Source organism: Bufo gargarizans, chromosome 10, assembly GCF_014858855.1.
Source record: "Bufo gargarizans isolate SCDJY-AF-19 chromosome 10, ASM1485885v1, whole genome shotgun sequence".
Lineage (NCBI taxonomy): Eukaryota > Metazoa > Chordata > Amphibia > Anura > Bufonidae > Bufo > Bufo gargarizans.
The window spans coordinates 28,621,841-28,642,889 of NC_058089.1; the positions used below are offsets into that span (position 1 = coordinate 28,621,841).

At 43.8% G+C, this 21,049-nt stretch overlaps 1 protein-coding gene across 1 annotated transcript in view; it reads left to right on the plus strand.

The window, feature by feature from the left end:
• Nucleotides 1-21,049, plus strand: part of LOC122920024 (mucin-2-like) — a 354,839-nt gene that overhangs the window by 328,396 nt on the left and 5,394 nt on the right. Inside the window, exons 53-56 of the mRNA XM_044269233.1 lie at nt 2,701-2,829; nt 6,615-6,713; nt 7,296-7,424; nt 18,585-18,630. Coding sequence (XP_044125168.1) covers nt 2,701-2,829; nt 6,615-6,713; nt 7,296-7,424; nt 18,585-18,630 — 403 coding nt within the window. The remainder of the gene's footprint in view (nt 1-2,700; nt 2,830-6,614; nt 6,714-7,295; nt 7,425-18,584; nt 18,631-21,049) is intronic.

The following is a 21,049-nucleotide window of genomic DNA, read 5'->3' on the forward strand; positions in this document are numbered from 1 at the left end:
GACTCAAACATGGAGCCTCTAAGAGTTAGAGTTCTTACACTATGAATATTAACGGATGAAATCTGCCTGCGCTAAAGGAGATAAAGTGTTGTTTAATGTAAATGATTTAAAGTCAATCTAGGTGGTAAATGTATTCCAGTAAATTAACTAGTTAACCGATAACGTCAGTTGGCAAGAGGACAATGGGGGGGAGGGTAACAAGGAGAACTTTGAGAGGGTAATGGGAAGGGGTAGAAGATATGAATAAACCAGGTTATATCTAGAGTGCGGAAAACCTATTATCCAATTACAGGTAAATTATATAGTTAAACTCTGTGAATTTGGGTCAAATTCAGAAAGTATGTCTGTGGGGTCATTATTAGTCTCAGAGCCTTGGAATGAATATAATTATTCACTCAGTGAGGGTGGTGAAGTATGTAAAAGGAACACCAAAAACTTTGTTTTTAATGCTGTTTCCATAAACCCTTAAAATGTATTGCTCTGTGCAGGCAAGTTTGTGTCGGCCGAAGTCGCACAAGACTTTGTTGAATTCCTACTGCATTTGTATCTGCATTTAAAAGCATTTTAAAATAGGAATCCGAACTGGGCTTTGGTATCGGTGCCAGCCAGTACGAAAGCCCACTTTGGATTCCGATTTTTAAATTTTTTTAAAATATGGAGATAGTAATGCAGTGGGAATTCACTACTGTACTCGCAACAAATATGGCATCCAGTGTTTGAAAAATGTATTGGAATATATGATGAACACAGTGAATTTACGTTGAATGTGCTTCTGGGTTTGATTATTATATGCTGGATTTTTATGTATTTCTAAATAAATATATATATATATATATATATATATATATATATATATATACAGTGCTGCCCATAATTATTCATACCACGGGCAAATTTTGACTTAAAGTTACTTTTATTCAACCAGCAAGTAATTTTTTGACGGGAAATGACATAGGTGTTTCCCAAAAGATAATAAGACAATGTACAAGAGGCATTATTGTGGAGAAAAAACATTTCTCAGCTTTTATTTACATTTGAGCAAAAAGTGTCCAGTGCAAAATTATTCATACCCTTCCCAATAATCAATAGAAAAGCCTTTATTGGCTATCAACGCAATCAAACGCTTCCTATAATTGCAGACCAGCTTTTTGTATGTCTCCATAGGTATTTTTGCCCATTCATCTTTAGCAATGAGCTCCAAATCTTTCAGGTTGGAGGGTCTTCTTGCCATCACCCTGATATTTAGCTCCCTCCACAGATTCTCAATTGGATTCAAGTATGGACTCAATGGCTGGGCCACTCCAAAACGTTAATGTTGTTGTCTGCTAACCATTTCTTCACCACTTTTGCTGTGTGTTTTGGGTCATTGTCATGCTGAAATGTCCACTGGTACCCAAGGCCAAGTTTCTCTGCAGACTGCCTGATGTTGTCTTTGAGAATCCTCATGTATTGCTCTTTTTTCATGGTGCCATTTACTGTGATTAGGTTCCCTGGTCCATTGGATGAAAAACACCACCAAAGCATTAGGTTCCCACCACCATGTTTGACAGTGTGGATGGTGTTCTTTGGGTTGAAGGCTTCTCCTTTTTTACGCCAAATGAAGGAAACATCATTGTGACCAAATAATTCAATTTTTGTTTCATCTGACCATAACACAGAAGACCGGAAGTCTTCTTCTTTGTCCAGATGAGCTTTTGCAAAGGCCAAGCAAGCTTTTGTGTGTCTTATCTGGAGAAGTGGCGTCCTCCTTGGTCTGCAGTGTGCAGTGTCCTTTGGATTGTCTGCCTTGAGACATTGCCACCAGCAGAGCCCAGATTCACCAGGATGGCCTTGGTGGTGATCCTTGGATTCTTTTTCACCTCTCTAACTATCCTCCTGGCCAGTACAGGTGTCACTTTTGGCTTCCGACCACGTCCTCTGAGATTTTCCACAGTGCGGAACATCTTGATTTTTTTTTTGCATTTCGAAAAATAATGCCTCTTGTACATCATCTTATTATCTTTTGGGAGACACCTATGTTATTTCCCATCAAAAAAGTAACTAAGTCAAAATTTGCCAGGGGTATAAATAATTATGGGCAGCACTGTACATACAACAAATTCACTTCAAAGTACTAACAAATACATACAAGGCCGTCCATAACCTGTCCCCTCCCTACATCTCTGAGCTACTTTCCCGATACATCCCCACACGCACTCTCCGATCCTCACAAGACCTCCTTCTCTCCTCTTATTGCCTCTTCCCACAATCGACTCCAAGATTTCTCCTGTGCATCCCCCACACTCTGGAACTCGCTACCCCAACATATCAGACTCTCACCTACAGTGGAATCCTTCAAAAGAAACCTGACATCCCACCTCTTCAGACAAGCCTACAACCAGTGACCCTGCTGCCTCTATACCGCCATGACCAACTTAACCCGCACCTACTGTGTCCTTCTCCCATACCATGTAGATTGTAAGCCCTCACGGGCAGGGCCCTCTCTCCTTCTGTACCAGTTTGTAACTCATCTTGTCTATGATTTAGTGCAATTGTCTGTATTATGTATGTGCACCCCTTATCACATGTACAGCGCTATGGAATGAATGGCACTTTAATAATAACTAATAATAATAATAATACTGTACATAATAGAAATGCATAGGCAGAGCATAATATAGATAGGTTTATTAATGACTTTTTTATAATTTTTTCCCACAGCCTGGACAATCTTTGATTGACCCCGATAATGTGTGTATAGTCTATACTTGTATAAGTGTAAATAATCAGCTTTTTACTGAAGCGGAAAAGAAGGCATGTAAATACGAGAGTGCTCAGGATTGCCTGGTGGTATGTTTAATGAATCTTCAATTAAATGTTACATTTAATAATGTTGCTTTTAATACCTTATTGTAAAATGAAAATGTTACTTTTTTGCTAACAAATAATCCCTATAAGAGCATCTGTACTAATCAGTAGAATGCCTTGGGTCAGGCTCCCGATAACACTGGCAAAAAGTTGATTTTGCCTATGAAGTCATACAGTATGTACCACTCATTTTCCCTATAGTGACCTCTCTAGGGGAAATATATAACACGGGGACATTCAAGTAAAAGGTCATACACTGTATGCAATATTGCACTTGAATACATCAGTCCCAAGTGAGAGCTGGTGCCTGTTAATGGCTCATAGAGGGCGGTCAGAGTGGCAGACTTTCCCTTTGCAATGTGCACATTCCCTAATAGGACATTTTGAAAGGGGTTGTCATAAAAATATAAATAAAGGAAACTCCATAATATGCACTAGTCCTAAATTTGCTTGCATGATGCACATATTTCTAGTTACCATATTTAAAATCAAGCTACCCTGGACGAAACAATATATATATATGACTTTTCTACTGGGACATAAAGTGCCAGTCTTAATGAATGTGCCCCATACTGTTTTTTGTTTAATATGGATCAGCTACAAGTTGCTTTTATGTAGAAATAAAAGAAAAAAAGGGTAGAACCCTATACTGACTGAACACTTGCATTTTGACTATAGACTAATCTAATAGTACACTAAGCAAAAGTTAACAACTGAGTATCCATACACCTTTATCTGCTATTGACTTCCATTGTAAAAATAACAATGGGATCCCGTTTTACCATATTGAATAATGGCTTAGGCCTGTACAACAGAAAAAAAAAAAAAAAAAAAAACATATGTTCTTTTGTGTATAAGAAAAAATACTTAGAGAAGGCTCACCTCCTAGGCAAAAAATTGAGTGGGTGCACCTGCAAGAAGATTACACCCAATCTTCAGAGGAAATGTTGGATAGAAAATGTAGTAGGGCACACCTACAGTTAAGGTCACACAGGAGAGTAATGTAGACAGTAATTTAATTTATTTATACCAAATAAAAAATACAGAAAATACAGAAAATATTATTAAACATAAATGGTATGCTATATAGACTTATAATTACTCTAAAATGGATAACGCTAAAATTTAAAATCACATATATGATCCTAAAGGAAAGGTGTCCTGATGGTCAAGTTTTTGTTCCTTACTATTAATAAAGTGTCCAGTACACTTGGTATAATCAGGTTTTAAATACCAAAGTTCACAGATTGATTTCAATAGAGTCAGAGTGAGGATTTATAGTTCGATCACTCCGGTTTCTTTTACTGTGAGTTGACAATGCAACAGATCGCTCTGCCTGTGTATACGCTCGTTCGGCACTAGTGTTACTTACAGTTCGGTAGGTCTGTGCTGGCTGTGCTGCGATTTAACGTGGCGTCCCACGTGTGATGCGCTTACAGGCTGCGATATAACTTCCAGGAGGTAGGGTCAGGGATCCGCGGTAATCAATTGTAGAAGTGCCGTCTCAGTGGTTCTGTAGAATTTAGTTATGCCTATTGGAATAGGAGGACAATTCAAAAAACGTCCTCATATGGCTATGTGAATGAAAAATGTAAAATGTTATGCCTATTGGAATGGGAGGACAATTCAAAGATGCAAAAAGGAAAATACTCCCATTAGGTGAATTGAACATGCGATCATTTGATCACTTATACCATATGTCACAAACCAGTGGGTGTGAACCCACTGTGCCACATGTCCTACTAAGGGCGTTGTCTAAGTTAACCCCTCGATCTTCACAGTACTTCTGATGGTGGGGATAGACTTTCCCGAGGGGAACACCAGGTCGTTACCTCTTGAGGAAGATAAGCACACGAGGTAGCTGGTCCAGGCGGACCAGGAGGTACCTGAGAAAGGTAGCAGAGGTGCAGGCATTGTTAGCAGGCTGAGTCGTAGCCAGGAGCAACCGTGCAGGACTGAAGGATGAGGCAGAGGCGAAGTCAGACAGGCGGTACAGGTCAGGCAATCTGGGTCAGCAACAGGCAGGGATCAAACAGGTAGCAGAGACCAGGAATGCAAGTATGAGTCAGTAACACAAGCGGATATCAGGAACCTTAGCAAGACACAAGGACCTAGACACTGAGGCATCTGGGAAGGGGGCTGAGCCATTTATATATGTGCAGGAGGGCTAGGATTGGTCAGTGAGGTCACATGACCTAACCCACAAAACATAGGGAGTAATGCATGCCTGCCCTTAAGGAAGTGCTGCAGGAAACCAGCAGCAAGCATGATGTGGCCAGGGCTGAGAAGAAACTGTGGAGCGGATCCCAGAACAACAGTACCTACACAGACAGAACCCAGGACTGCAGCTGTGAATGGGAAGCATGGCAGCAGATCACACGGGCCCGGGACTGTGGGAACAGCGCTGTTACACCTTAGACTGAAGTGATTTACTATTGCAGTCTATGGGACTCTCTGTATGTAGGAAGCTAGCAATGATAGGCCTGTGAGCCTTGATAAGGTCACATGCTGCCATCACAACCAATCGGAACATGATTTTCCCCTTGGGGGTTCAAGTAGGTGGCCAGATAGAAAAACCCCTCCAATTACTAAGTACTGCCTCAGACAGGGTTTAACAGGCATTTTGCTATGACAATCTTGGGGTCCTTCACATGACCCCATGCTGCCATAGCAAGTAAATGCATCCACGCAAGTTTACAGCCGGAGTTACATTTGGAAATTAGAGTGAGCCCTCTTCTGCTGACTAATCTTTCAGATGCCCATGTCACTGCTGAGCATGGTATCTGAGGTTTTAAATGATCACGTCAGGTTATTGTCCGTGAGAGTCCGCTGTATTACATAGCCAGCACCCACCATGGGTGGAGCAGCTTACAAGCCCGCTTAATAGATTTCTTTCTTAGATTCTGTAAAAAAAAAAAAAAAAAAGCGGATCTTGTTGCATCAGTTGTCATCCGTTCGAGCCATTTCCGCCTTAGATCCGATTTTTAGGCTACTTTCACACTAGCGTTCGGCTGTCCGCTTGTGAGCTCCGTTTGAAGGGGCTCACAAGCGGACCCGAACGCTTCCGTCCAGCACTAATGCAATCTGAGTGGACGCGGATCCGCTCAGAATGCATCAGTCGGGTGTCCGCCTGGCCGTGCGGATCCGTCCAGACTTACAATGTAAGTCAATAGGGACGGATCCGTTTGAAGATGACACACTATGGCTCAATCTTCAAACGGATCCGTCCACCATTGACTTTCAATGTAAAAGTCTGGACGGATCCGCTCAGGCTACTTTCACACTTAGAAAATTTTATACAATATAATGCAGACGGATCCGTTCTGAACGGAGCCACCGTCTGCATTATATGAGCGGATCCGTCTTAGACGGATCCGCTCTGAACACTAGTGTGAAAGTAGCCTTAGATGGGGAAAAAAATACTGCATGCTGCACTTTTTTTGTCACGTATAAAAACCAGATCTCAGGCGGAAATGGCTCAAACGGATGACAACTGATGCCACAGGATTCTTTTTTTTTTTTTTTACAGGATCCTGATTTTGTTTTTCTTTATCTCTTCTTCCGACCGGTTAGCAGAATGGAAAGCTAAACAGTGATGTCAACTCAGCCTAACTTGGCATTGTGCAGTGATTAAGCTTTTTTTTTCTTTTTTTTTTTTTTACATAAAACTGGATTAAAATGCTAAAGTTAATGATATATTTAAGTATTTAAGTCACTCATAGCAGCTCTTAAGTATTAACCTTGAACTCTATTTACCTCAAATACAGGGCGAGGTGTATAAAGCTCCCAGTAACGAGTGCTGCGGTGACTGTATCCCGTCAGCATGCAGCATTGTGATGTCAAATGGAACAAGTACAGTTTTGAAGGTATAAAAAATACTGACCTATTGATGACTGACATTCACTGACTACTCATAGGTGGGAAAAAAATGTAGGCAAGATTATTTAAGATATTTAAAAGAAAAAAATTCTTGGAAAACTTGAGTACAAAACCATGGCTATAGCTGTGATTTACAGATAATTGTGAAGATTGCTGTGCAGAGATACAGCTTCCAGCAGAAAGGACTAGAGATTCCTTAAGGTCCTGTACACTATACGTAGTGTACCAATATAATGAAGCTATCATCACCTGGTAAAGAGTAGTACAAGATACATAGTACTGTGCTGTACTGTAAGAGGTGACATACACAGTCAATCCGTGCATGTCAAAAGTCAATGCAGACGTTCTTCCAGTGAAAAACCTAGGCTGATTGTCTGGATCCTCCTACGTGGAATGTGATTTCACGTTGCAATGGACAAGGAAAGACCACTGTATGTTGAGGATACAGCAATATATTCTGAGGCCAATATAAACTGTGGGACCACTTTATTTGAAGCATATATTTCCTTTTATTCATGTATATAAGGTTTATCAGTCATTTATACTTGCTTTCTTCTATTCTTTATAAGCCAGGGGAATCGTGGCAATCATCGACAGACAAATGTGTATCTTATGATTGCTTGAAATCCAATGGAACGTTCCTGTCTGTTTTAAATAATAAAACGTGTGAATCTGTGAATTCAGAAGACTGTGAAACAGTAAGTTATGTGACCTGAAGGAAGGAAACATTAGAAATGCATTTAAGCAAGTTGAATATTAAATCCCTAGCGGTATCAGGTACTGTTGGCTAAATATGACAACATAATGAAACATTGATCTTTACTTTCTGTATACCGATTCAACATGTATTATAGTTTATTCCCCTCCAGAGCTGCATTTCTGATGTGCTTCCAGATCTTTAGCAATGCTTTAGTAGCCTTTTCTACCTTTAAGCATCTCTGTAACATATCTTCTGAAATTTGTTTGCATTTCACAAGGTTCACATTAAAGGGGTATGCCTGTCAGAACACATTATCCCTTATCCACAGGGACCACCACCAATCACCATCTCTTGTAGAGCCCACCTGAAATAGATGGAGTAGCTGGTCGAAAATGAACACCGCTGCTCTATTCTATTCTTTGGAAGTGCCGTAGATAACACCTTGACGGTTGCATAACAATAGTCCATGTATGCAGCAGGCAGTCTGTGGCCTCAAGGCTAGGGAGAGGAAAAGGGTCACCTCCTAGGAAGCCCCTAAACCTGGCCCTGACTCCTGTCAGTATGTATAGACCCTCAAGGTGGGAAAATACATACGCCGTAACCTAGACCCTAGGAGCCCTGAAATGCCCTAGGTAGTTGCAGGGAATGATACTACTGGTTCCTTCCCAGGTGAACAAACCAGCGTCTCCCTGAGGCCTAGTAACAACAAGAACATGGGAAAAACCAAATACAAAAAGCAGTACAACTTATCTTATAGAAAAAATGGATGAGCAGGAACACAGGTAAGGTCCACACACCAACTCTTCAAAATCCAAACAGTGAATATCAACCGCATGGTATGAAGTGTGAGACCAAACTAAGTAGGGAATGCAGTAATGACCATGGGCTGCACCTGACAAGAGGGGTGGTCATTACCAAACCACAACACTGAGCATCAAGAGACTGTCAGTTAACCTCACGTGCAGTCAGTCTATCCGATCTTCTAACCTCTGTCACAGACAGTACCTTGACACTGTGCATGTCTCCATCCTTCCATGTGAGATCCTTTGGACTACTTCCAGTCACTTGTAGGGTTGAGCAAACCCGAACTGCAAAGTTTGGGTTTGTACCGAACTTTAGGATTTTTGGACCCTGAACCCGAACATTTCCTCTTTATTTTAGGAGAATTTTCAAAAATAAGAGTACAATGGTACATGAAATAATGAGCACATGAACTCGTCATTGAATAGATACATGTACAGCATCACACATAGAGTTTTACAGAACGTCTGTCAACTGTGCATACAAAGATTAATCTTTCCACATTTAAGTAATAGACAGGGTTTCCGTAAGCAAAAGTTAGTAAGTTGCAAATTATAACACTGTACTTGTAGACAAAGTATCAATCAGCAATAGGTAAATAGCGGATGTCTCAGAATGTATACTATTTTTGTAATTGGGTTATGACATGAGATCAAGATAAGCATCATGTACCGTAGAAACATGTAAAAAACAAAACATGTAGAAACAGAATGGTAAAGAACAAGGGTCTGTACTAGATTCTTGGAACCTCTTCCCTGATGAGACAATTTAAAAGTTGTCATTGACCAGGAAACGGTAGTCATATTGTGTTGGTACAAGAGTACTTCTCAGTGAAGTGCATGAGCGATAAGGCCGTAATTGTTGTTAAATGCTTAAGTAAGTCTGAACAATGCCAAGAGGCATATGACTAAGCAAGGTAAGAAGTGTTAAGATGTAATAAGCATGGAAAGAGGGCAGAGATAATTCTGTCCCTTACATATTTTCGAATACAACCCTAAGTCCAAGTTGCGGTTCTAAGAAAGTACAACCAGGGTTGCCAGATTGTAAGAAAAGCATCCCTACTCCCTCTATCCCATCCCACCATTTCTTCCATAAGGCAGATTTGATGGACTTTATCTAACCACTCTTTGTTGGTTGGTGGCTCTGTATCCCGCCATTTGGTGGGAATGATATATTTTGCTGCAGTTATCACATGTGTAACTAGGTTATTAGCATTGGGTTTAAAATCCTTCTGGGACCTCCATAGCAGAACAAGTTCTGGTGTGAGGGTAACAATACTCTTGCAATAATGAGCTTGTGCTTTGAAGGGAACATTGGTTCCTATTCCTATAGAAACCCCTCTGGAAGCCGAGGAATGCGTGCTGTGGTACAATTTTTTTTATAACGTCTGGTGAATAATGCAGGAACATGGTTATGTTTAAAATGAGTCTCTTGTAGAAACAGAAGATCTGCTTTTTATTTTTTAAGTATATGGAAAACTTGGCTCCTCTTTTGGGGGATGTTGAGCCCCTTGACATTAAATGAGACTACTTTTAGAGAGCCCATTGTGTCATAAGAAAAGTTGATGTTGTGCGATTTTTACTCGTACCACCTGGTAGAACCTTGTATAAGACCCAATTATAAAACTAATATACAGTATAAACAACCAAAGAGTGAAACTAATGGCAATATAAACTGACATTACCACTTAATAGGATCGTTTCGCTATCAATGGTATACCTTAACCAATGATTTGATCAAGGGTGAAAAGTGGGTAGTTTAAGGGAGGGGGGGTTAGATATAGTTAAGAGGTAATGTAAATGAGTGAGAAGAGTATAAGGGTGAGTAGAGAGAAGGAGGGGAGGGAGGGAGGGAGGAGAAACTGTGTGTTACACAAAGCCTATGTGCAGTCACACAGCGCAGTTTAAATATGGCTGTGCTGGTCGAGGAGAGCCAGGGCCGGTGCAAGGATTTTTGCCAACACAAGCGAAGCTACATTTTGCCGCCCCCCCCCCCCCCCCCGACGGCCCTGGCCCCATCCATGATCACATCATTACCCCCCGACGGCCCTGGCCACATCCATGTTTACATCATTACCCCCTATTGTGTCACATTTTACCCCCCCAGGCCTCATGGCACATCATTCCCCCCCCGGCCGATTCTTCCTGGCGGCCTGGCCCCATTCCCATGTCACATTCAGTGATATACTCACAGTACAGACATTTACATTGTCCCGCCGGCCCTCCCTCCAGGCTCCATCATGTCACCGTCACACAAACTAGCGCCAGAGCAGAGGCGCTCAGGCTTAGCATGGCATCAATATTAATGATTGTTGTCTTGTAATTAATTTTTTTAAACACGTCATTGATGCCGTGCTAAGCCTGAGCGCCTCTGCTCTGGCGCTAGTCAGTGTGTGCGCTAGGTAGCCTAGCGCTTTGCGCTCATGGGCGCTCATCTCATCATATTAAATTACTATTAAATCAAATGATCATATTAAATTAATTATTATAAAATAGCATTCAAAATTCTATTGGGACCTACCCTAACAAGTCCTGACCAGTCCTGACCACGTCTCCTGCTGTTGCTGGCTGCCAAAGTGCGTGTGCGTCTACGGTCTAACTCTGATCTGAATGACTGAATCAAATCAGATTCTGATCTAATCTTACTGGCGGGCTCGGCTGCCTGTGTCTGAATCAAACACAATCAGTCAGCTCGAGCCTCGCCTATGGTACCTGGGGCTGCCACTGCACTACCCGCCGCCGCTCTCACACACCAGTGACACCACAAGTCAGTCACTCCCCCTGTGCAGCCAGGTGACTTGAGGCAGCCTGAGCGGCGGGCTGAGCCTAATGAATCTGCCTATGCCCTATCTCACCTATCTTTGAAACTTTATTCTGTTGTGTACTACTACACTACTGTTGCCCTGACTACGACGGCTCGCTTTCTGTACTGAGGTTAAAATGACAGGCCACGGCGCATGCACGCCTAAAGTAGTTCAAATGTTATTGGTCCTGGGCGCAGGCGCAGTAGGTGTCGAAGGTAGCTGAAAATTCCGGCTTCGTGCATGCGCAGTAGACCGGAATCTTCTGCTACCTTCTGCTTGCTAAACAAGACGGCTCGGCGCAGGCGCAGTAGGAGCCGAAGGTAGCAGAAAATTCCGGCCCACTGCGCACGCGCGAAGCCGGAATTTTCTGCTACGTTCGGCCGTCTTTTTCGCGCATGCGCAGTGGCCCGGAATTTTCTGCTACCTTCGGCGCGTTCACGCTACTTGGGAATCCTCTGCGCCTGCGCCACCAACCCCCGGCAGAGCCAATGAGGAGCCGAGGTAGGTGACACACCTTCCACGTCACTACCGGAAGTGACGTGGGTAGCAAAATTTTCCGGGTAGCAGTAAATTCCGGAACACCGGCACAGCCGGCTGGGGGCGGGCCGTAGGCAGGTCTGGTGGTATTCATAATCCAATGATCTGTTGCTCTGTTGCCCTGACTAAGAGTCCGACGAGCGCTGCGGCCACCAGCCAGCACACGCAGGGCGGGTTCAAGTAAGTGAAAAAAAAAAAAAAGAATCCATTCATTCTTCCGCCCTGCGCAGGGCGCGCCCTAAGGCAGCCGCTTGGTCTGCCTTATGGTAGCGCCGGCCCTGAGGAGAGCTGGAAGTTTTCTCATCTGTAGACTTAAATTACCTCAATCTCCCCACCCAGCACCTCCTCATATGTTCTCTTAAAGATGATTATGTAAGTTATAAGCATAAACGCTCAGGGGTGTCACGGGGGAAAGGGTATGAACCATAAAACAGCACAATGCGAAAAGCAAACCCTTATGTACCCAGATGCAATAGCGTTATGAAGCATGCATGAACCACTCATGTCTGGACACTAAGATGTATATTGCAAGATAAACGCTGATGTTTGCTCATCACACAGCGCCGACAACACGCTCCAACTCCCAAATCAATTCTAATAACAGCTTATGAAAATTAGTTAAGTGCAATTAGGAGAGCCACTTGGAGACAGTGAGACATGGACTCTAGCAATATCCCATGCTACAGCATAATCGAGCATAACAGGCTCCATTTTCAAGATGTTCCACACCTTGGTAAGATTGGTTGGATGCCAAATTATGACTTGCTTGCCATTAATAGATGTATACAGTCCGAATGGGTAGAGCCAGTGCAGAGGGTATTTTTTCGCTCTAAGTAGGTCTGTTAGCGGTTTCAGTGCTCTGTGTTTGGCCAGCGTACTTGCCGCCAGATCTTGAAAAATCTGGATTTTGTTGTTGTCAAGGAGTTTTTCTCCTTTATCTCTGGCGGCATTCAGTATGGTAGCTGTATCAATATAGCTGAGCAGTCCGCAAATAATGTCACGTGGTGGGGCCTCTGGTTGAGGCTTTTTCATCCGGCTCCTGTTTTCTTGATCCTCGAGGTGTAGAAAAGCTGTGTTTAACTGCTCTTGCATTTCCTCGATGTTAGTTTGCAGGGCACCGCTTTGCTTGGTAATCGCCGCTTGTGTCTCTTCTAGAGCCGCAACATGGTGTCCTCTTAGCTTAATATCTGCTTTTATTGCGGACAGTTCTTTCGTAACTGGCTCGAAAGCAAGGGCCAGCGTCTCTTTGAGGAAAGCCCTGGTGATAGGCATCGAGTCTTGCTTACTATGCGCTTCTGACATGGCGCAGGAGCCTTCATCTTCATCTTGAGTCTTCTGTGTAGCTCTGCGCAGTGACGGTATCCGGCGCCATCTTGAATCTGCACCCCAAAGAGGACATCTTCTTTTTTAGATATTTATCCATGCCCGATTGTCCCCTGCTGTGTCTGGGAGTCCCCTGGGACTCTTTGGCTTTATCTTTTGTTGGTTTCCCCATATATTCGAGAGTTGTGGGAAAACGGAATCAAGCTATGGTGTGTGCTGGGATCAGGAGCACTCCAATCAAGCAGCCATCTCCTGACGCAGCTAGCTCCACCCCCATTTCTTGGCGATTTTTGAAAGGCTGCAGAGCAGCCGATCAACAAGCGTTTAACTCTGTGCCCTTAGAAGCCATCACAGCCATGCCTACTAAAGGCATGGCTGTGATTGGCCAGTGCAGCATGTGACCCAGCCTCTATATAAGCTGGAGTCACGTAGCGCTGATCCCTGATCCCAGTGGCAGAGAAAAATAACTTTTATCCGCCAGTTAGGTAGGTGGCGGCAGCCATTTTATACAAGCTCAGTGCACCAGCACTGCATATGTGCTTTTGTGACATTCAAATCCAAGCTTGAAATACTGCAATAATAATCTGGTTTTAAAAAACACCCTTTTTTTGGCACTATCCTACATCTGGTGCCTTTGCAGCATTAGTCAGTGTGCAATTTAAGCTATAAATAGAGCTAAAATTTTCTGGGTTTTAAAAAACACCCTTTTTGGGCAAAATACACAGTTTTACAGCCCTTGCTACATCTGCACGTGTAAAATTCAAGCATTATATACTGATGTCATATCCTTTTTGGGCAAAATACTTAATATTGCAGCCTTTGCTGCATCTGTTATTGTGAGATACACCCTTTACATAGTTGTCACGGCCACGGTTATGGCTGTGACTCCTTGGGAGCCGCATACTGTTGCCCACGGTTTTTAGGTTGTTGTTTCAGCCGCAGCTTGAGGCGTCATGTTGTTAGCCTCAAGTTGCCGCGGACAACAGCTATGTGTGCGGTTCTCTTGGAGTTGTGTGCGTCTTTGTAAGCACTTGTAGTTTGTCTGTGTGCACTCTGTGTTGTGTGTGGTGTGCACTGACATCCGTTCCTTCACTGTGGCTGTCCGTGGCAATGTTTGGTTGATTGTGTACATGTGGTGGCAGTGTCCCGGCCTTTGGGCTGACTCTCAGGACACGGTTGCCACCCATGTCATTGCCAGCGGTAACAACCACAGTGTGTTTGTTGTGTTTGGACACGGTTCCTTTTAGTTGGTGTTTTCCCTTTCCTGTGGTGCTGGCCGACAAGGAGGGCAGGGGTGAAGACTGGGTGGAAGATGATGTGGAGGACGATGAGGACCTCGACCCCACATGGAATCAAGGTCATGCGAATGACCTGAGTAGTTCAGAGGAAGAGGCGGTGGTCGCACAGAGCCACCAGCACAGCAGAAGAGGGAGCAGGGTGCAAAAGTGGATCGGCCATCCCTTAGACAGTACGCCTGCTACTGCCCACTGCAGCAAGGGACCGAGCACACCAAAGCTAGCTCCAAGGAGTTCCCTGGCGTAGCAGTTCTTCAGACATTGTGCTGATGACAATACACGAGTGGTTTGCACGCTGTGCAATCAGAGCCTGAAGTGAGGCATAAATGTTCTCAACCTGAGCACAACCTGCATGACCAGGCATCTAAGTGCAAAGCACGAGCTGCAGTGGAGTAGACGCCTCAAAAGAAAGGTCTCTTGCTCCTCCTGCTTCCTCTTTTGCTGCATTCTCGGCCTCTTCATCCACATCTGGAGTGACAGTGCCACCTGCCACCCCGCAAACAGAGGATCTGCCGGCAACACCACCATCTGGGTTACCAAGCATCTCCACAATGTCCCAAGGAAGCATCCATATCCCAAACACTGGAGCGGAAGAAGAATTACCCCCCTACCCACCCAGCCGCCACTACTTTTCCAGGTGTGCCATCCCTTCCCTGCACAACCAAGTGGGGGACAAAATCAGGTGTGCACTGCGCAACGCCATCTGTGGCAAGGTGCACCTCACTACGGCTACGTGGACCAGTAAGCACGGTCAGGGACGTTATAGCTCCATAACAGCACACTTGGTAAATGCAGTGGCGGCTGGGCCTGAGGCAGACAGCAGTTTGGCGCATGTCCTTCTACCACCGAGGATTGCAGGGCACTTTAGTTTGCCTCCTGTTGCTTCCTCCTCCTACTGTGCTTCCTCATCCGCTACCGCCTCCTCATCCGGTCAGCGTAGCACCTTCAACAGAAACTTCAGCACAGCCAGGGGTAAACGACAGCAGGCAGTTTTAAAACGTATCTGTTTGGGGGACAAACCCCACACCGCGTAGGAGCTCTGGAAGGAGCTTGAACAACAGACCGATGAGTGGTTGGTGCCAATGAGCCTCAAGCCCCGCCTGGTGGTGTGCGATAATGGGCGAAATCTCGTAGCAGCTCTGGGACTAGCCGTTTTGACGCACATCCCTTGCCTGGCGCATGTGCTGAATTTGGTGGTGCAGAGAGTCCTTAAAAATTACCCTGATATGTCAGAGCTGCTGCATAAAGTGCGTGCGGGCCATCTGTGCGTGCTTTTGGCATTCTCACCCTGCTGCTGCTCGCCTGTCAGCACTGCTCCGGAACTTCGGCCTTTCCGCTCACCGCCTCATGTACGATGTGCCCACAAGGTGGGACTCCACCTTGCACATACTGGCTAGACTGTGCGAGCAGGTGATAGTGAAGTTTCAGCTGCAGCACTCATGGGTGAGTTGCTCTGCGGAACAGCACCACTTCACCACCAATGACTGGGCCTCCATGCGAGACCTGTGTTCCTTGTTGCGCTGTTTCGAGTACTCCACCAACATGGCCAGTGCCGATAACGCCGTTCTTAGCGTTACTATCCAATCTCTATGCCTCCTTAAAAACGCTACTGATGATGATGGAAGAGGATGTAGCACAGGAGAAGGAGGAGGAAAAGTGATAATTTCATAGTATTTCCGGCCAGTCATTCACAAGTGGCTCAGAGAGTGGAATCCTGCACCCACAAACGCCAGGTACACAATTGTCCAGCCAGGGCACAGTTCTGGAGCATGACGAGGTGGAGGAGGAGGAGATGGAGGAGGAGGAGGAACCATGTTCACAGCAGGGTGGCACCCAGACCAGCTCATGGCCATCACTGGTGCGTGGCTGGGGGAATACAGAGGACACAGACAATACACCTCCCACAGAGGACAGCTTTTCGTTGCCTCTGGGCAGCCTGGCACACGTGAGCGATTACATGCTGCAGTGTCTCCGCAACAACTGCAGAGTTGCCCACATTCTAACTTGTGCTGATTACTGGGTGGCCACGCTGCTGGATCCCCGTTACAAGGACAACGTACCGTCCTTAATTCACTCACTGGAGCGTGATCGTAAGATGCGCGAGTACATGTGCATGATGGTAGACGTGCTGCTGGTGGAATCCCCACCTGACAGCGGGAACACAGTGGAAGCACAAGGCGAAAGCAGAGGAGGAGGAAGAGGTTGCCAAAGCAGCTGGGGCACCTCCAGCACCTCAGAAGGCAGGGTTAGCATGGCCGAAATGTGGAAAAGCTTTGTCAGCACGCCACAACAACCAGCACCACCAGCTGATATGGAACGTCTTAGCAGGAGGCAGCATTTCACCAACATGGTGGAGCAGTATGTGTGCACACGCCTACACAAACTGAATGACGGGTCTGCCCCCTTCAACTTCTGGGTCTCCAAATTGGGCACATGGCCTGAGCTTACCCTTTACGCCTTGGAGGTGCTGGCCTGCCCTGCAACCAGTGTATTATCTGAATGTGTGTTTAGCACGGCAGGGGGCGTTATCACAAACAAGCACAGCCGTCTGTCCACAGCCAATGTGGACAAGCTCACGTTCATTAAAATGAACCAGGCATGGATCCCACAGGACTTGTCCGTACCTTGTGCAGAATAGACATGTATACCGACCTTAACCAGCCATTGTTATACTACAGCACAATTTTCATTCTTGTATATTGGATATTTCACACTCTTTTGGAGTGTACCCTAATTAAAAAAAAAAATAAATGAAAACCAGTGTTGGCTACCTCGTCCTCCTACACCGCTGCATCCACCTACACCGCTACTTCCACCGCCTCCTCAAACTCCTACTCCATATGGACCTCCACCTCATAAATCAAGTTTTTTTGTTTTTTGTTTTGTTTTTTATTACGCATTTTATTTTATGTAATTTCACTAATTTGTCTGTAAAATTTTTGGGTTAAATTCAACAATTTTTGGGTGTGATGTACCACTGCTATACCTAGTAGACAGGTAAAAATAATTCACTAATTTGTCTGTTTAATTCAGGCAGAAGTTATCTAGAGTCAACAAAGCGGCAGCAGGGCCTCTCCTGGCTAAAGTTTCCAAATCCTAAATACCCCAGTGACATTCCCTATATTTTTTTATTAATCATTCCAATAACAGGGCATCTTAAGAGTCCTGTATTGTTATTAATCGTCACTACCTCCCCGAGTCGGGAGTGCGCAATTGCCGCGTGCCCCCTCCTTAACTTGGAAGCTTATGCTTCAATACTTTTTCCCACATTTCCGCTCAATTAATTAATTTAATTTCATCCATTGACCTCCCTTGGATGTGGTATCCCTTTCTCAGGCTCCCTCTCCGGCCTGGAACCCTGATTTCCCGTCACCCATAATCACCATGGTAGGCGCAGAAAAGAGCATTGAAAGTTGATAGAACAGATCAAGTTGGATCGTGAACATCATGGGGATGTGCGACATGGTGGATCAGTATGTGTGCACACGCCTACACAAACTGACTGCCTGGTATCAGCCCCCTGCACCTTCCGGGTCTGTAAATTGGGCACATGGCCTGAGCTTGCCCTTTACCCCTTGGAGGTGCTGGCCTGCCCTGCAGCTAGTGTATTGTCTGAATGTGTTTTTAGCACGACTGGAGGGGATTTTCACAGGTTATATTTCCCAATGTTATGGGGTGTACCCTAATTAAAAAAAATATAAATAAATTAAAAACCAAAAAGCAGTGTAGGCTTCCTCCTCCACCGCCGCTTCCACCTACACCGCCACATCCACTGCCTCCTCAACCTCTTACTCCATATGGATCTTGTCCTCTTAGATCAAAATTATAATTTATTTTTACGTATTTTAGGTTATTTTAAGTAATTTCCCTATCCACATTTGTTTGCAGAGCACTTGCCATGCTCTTAACCACTTTGTGATGCCATTTGTAGCCCTCTAGCCCTTTCCATGACATTTTCACAGCCATTTTAGGGCTCAAAAGTTTGGGTCCCTTTTGACTTCAATGGGGTTCGGGGTCCAGTTCGGGTCCTGAACTCAAACTTTTTTGTGAAGTTCAGCCGAACCCGTCGAACCCGAACATCCAGGTGTCCGCTCAACTCTAGTCACTTGTCCATGACTTGTCCTTCTGTTCACCTCTGTGGCTAGGCACTAATTAACAACATGAATCCATCGTAATTCCTGCAGATGGTAGAATAAATAAAATGTAAGATATAATGGTATTACCGTATATCAGCGTTATAGGATTTAGGAAGTTGTCTTTGACAGTAGTTGTAGAAAAGGCCAAGTACCGTATCTCATATTTAGGCCTTTTTCTCAGTTCCAAGTCTTTAATTCAGATTTGTCTTTCTATTTGATTATTTCATTAATGTATGATATTCATTTGTCTTTCTTCTCAACAGGGCATTATTGAAGTGAGCCCAGATGGCTGTTGTTCAAAATGCAAGGGTAAGATAGTTTTACTGTGTAAAGGGAATCCAATCTTATGAGTTGGTGTGGGTGGACTACCTCACTAATTAGAGGCTATGTTAATATGCACTGTTGTACAAGGAAGGCTGTCAATCAGTAAGATTGCTTATTGGACCATTAGCCAGAATAAGCAAAATTCTGCTTAATCTTTTCCTACAAAATTAGATAAAGAGTAAAAAAAAAAAGAGACTTGTTCATTGATTTATTGAGGAAAATGACCCAATATCACATATCAGTGAGTGGCAAAAGCACTGGGAACCTTTGCTTTCAGTATCTGGTGTGATTTTCAACAAAAAATTTCTGGCAATTGTTAATTAGTCCTTCACATCGGCTTTGAGGAATTTAAGTATATTCCTCCTTACAAAACAGCTTCAACTCTATTGTGTGTGTATAACTTTTTGATGACTTTTTAATCTATTTTTTGGGGAGGTAAAGTGATGAAAGAACAGCAAATTGGCTATGTTTTATCAGTTACATTAATCACTGTATGGGATACGTTTTTTATATTTTAATAGTATGGGTGTTTTCACATGCAGCAATTCCCAAGATGTAGATTTTTCTATTGTTTAGGTATTTTTATTTTGGAGAAAAAGGGGGATTACATTTTGTAAAAAAAAAAATTTAAAGCCTTTTTTTTTGGTGTCTGCTATATAAAACAGCACGTACCCGCTAGCTATAGCGCTCACACCGCTGGGTGCCATCTTTAAAGACACGACATTCTCCGTACTTGTATGACGGATGTTGGGAAGGTGTTAAAGATGGTGCCCGCTCCGGAGCATAGTGAGCATCATAGCCCCCAGGTTTCTGCTATTTCACTCTGCAGACACTGAGGGTAATGTCTGCTATCGGAAATAATGCAGATTTCAGTCATTTAACCTCTTAGAATACTTTCACCCTTGCGCCAGCAGGGCCGGGCAGGCTGTTCCAGCAGGGGAACAGCCTGCCAGATCTGTGCTAACAGTAGCCCACCATGGAAGTCCCCTCTTGCCCCATTCACTATAATGGGGGCGGACAGGAGGTACGGCCGCAGCACGTGAAACAAGCTGAGAGGCAGCCGGACAAAAAACGCAGTGTGCTGTAGATTTTGTCTGTCTGGCTCTCGGCATATTTGCCGAGCTGTGGCCAGAACTCAGGCATGTCCCCATTATAGTGAATGGGGCCGAAGCTGACTTCCAGCGGCACGATGGGCTAGCGTTAGCATGGATCTGGAAAGCTATTCCTCCACCGGAACAGGCTGCTGGACCCTGCTGCCGCATGTGTGAGATTAGACGCCATTGATTGTTTCTAATATCCTGTGTCAGTCTGAAGAAATCCATGGTATTTCAGTTGCAGTTCCTGTGGAACACACCCTTTCCTCATAATGAAAATAAACTATTTAAAAAAATAAAGATCATAGGAATTGCCACATCCCAAAATGTATAGATTAAAATATAAATGTAATTATTCTGTACAGCGAATGGCGTACCTGCAAAAATAATTACAATGGCCAATTTGCTATTTTTTTTACTCATCACCACCCAAAAATTAGAATAAAATGTTATATAAAGTCATACACACCCCTAAATGGTGGCAGTGAAAACTGCTAATTACTAAAAAAAAAAAAAAAAAAAGAGCTATTACACAGCTTCATACACAAAAATAAAAATAAATGTAATGGGGATCAGTATATGGTGATGAAAATAAACTAAAATTCCATTTTTTTTTTAAGTATCAAAAACAAGAAAAACTATACAAATGTGGTTTTTCTGTAATTGTACTTACCCAGAGAATGAAGGCAACAGTTCAGCTTTACCACATTGGGGAATGCCATAAAAACAAAGCCTATAAAACTGTAGCAGAATTTAGTTTTTTCTCCTATTCCACCACATTCAGAATTTGATTTCCAGCTTCCCTCTACATTGTATACCAGGGATGCTCAACCTGCAGCCCTCCAGCTGTTGTAAAACTACAACTCCCACCATGCCCTGCTGTAGGCTCATAGCTATAAGCTGTTCGGGCATGCTGGGAGTTGTAATTTTACAACAGCTGGAGGGCCACAGGTTGAGCATGCCTGCTGTATGCAATAGATCAACATAAAAAAAATAATCTTCAAATGTACACCAGTGCTCTGTCTGACTGTGGATTGGTAGAATCCAGGATCTTGATAGATCACTGTTCTTTATGTAAAATAGGTTTCATACTCACATGTGATTGTCATCCCACTGATTGAAAATGCCTGACTCCTTCAAATTTGCTAATACTAAAGGTTAACCTACTTTACTTTTTCCACTCGCAGACCTGGGATATTTGATCATTTTACTTAATAAATAAATGCCCTGTCCTTATATTTTTTACTTCTATGTATGATTTGTTTATCTTTTATGTACCTTTAAAAGATTGTGTAAAAATGTATGCAAAA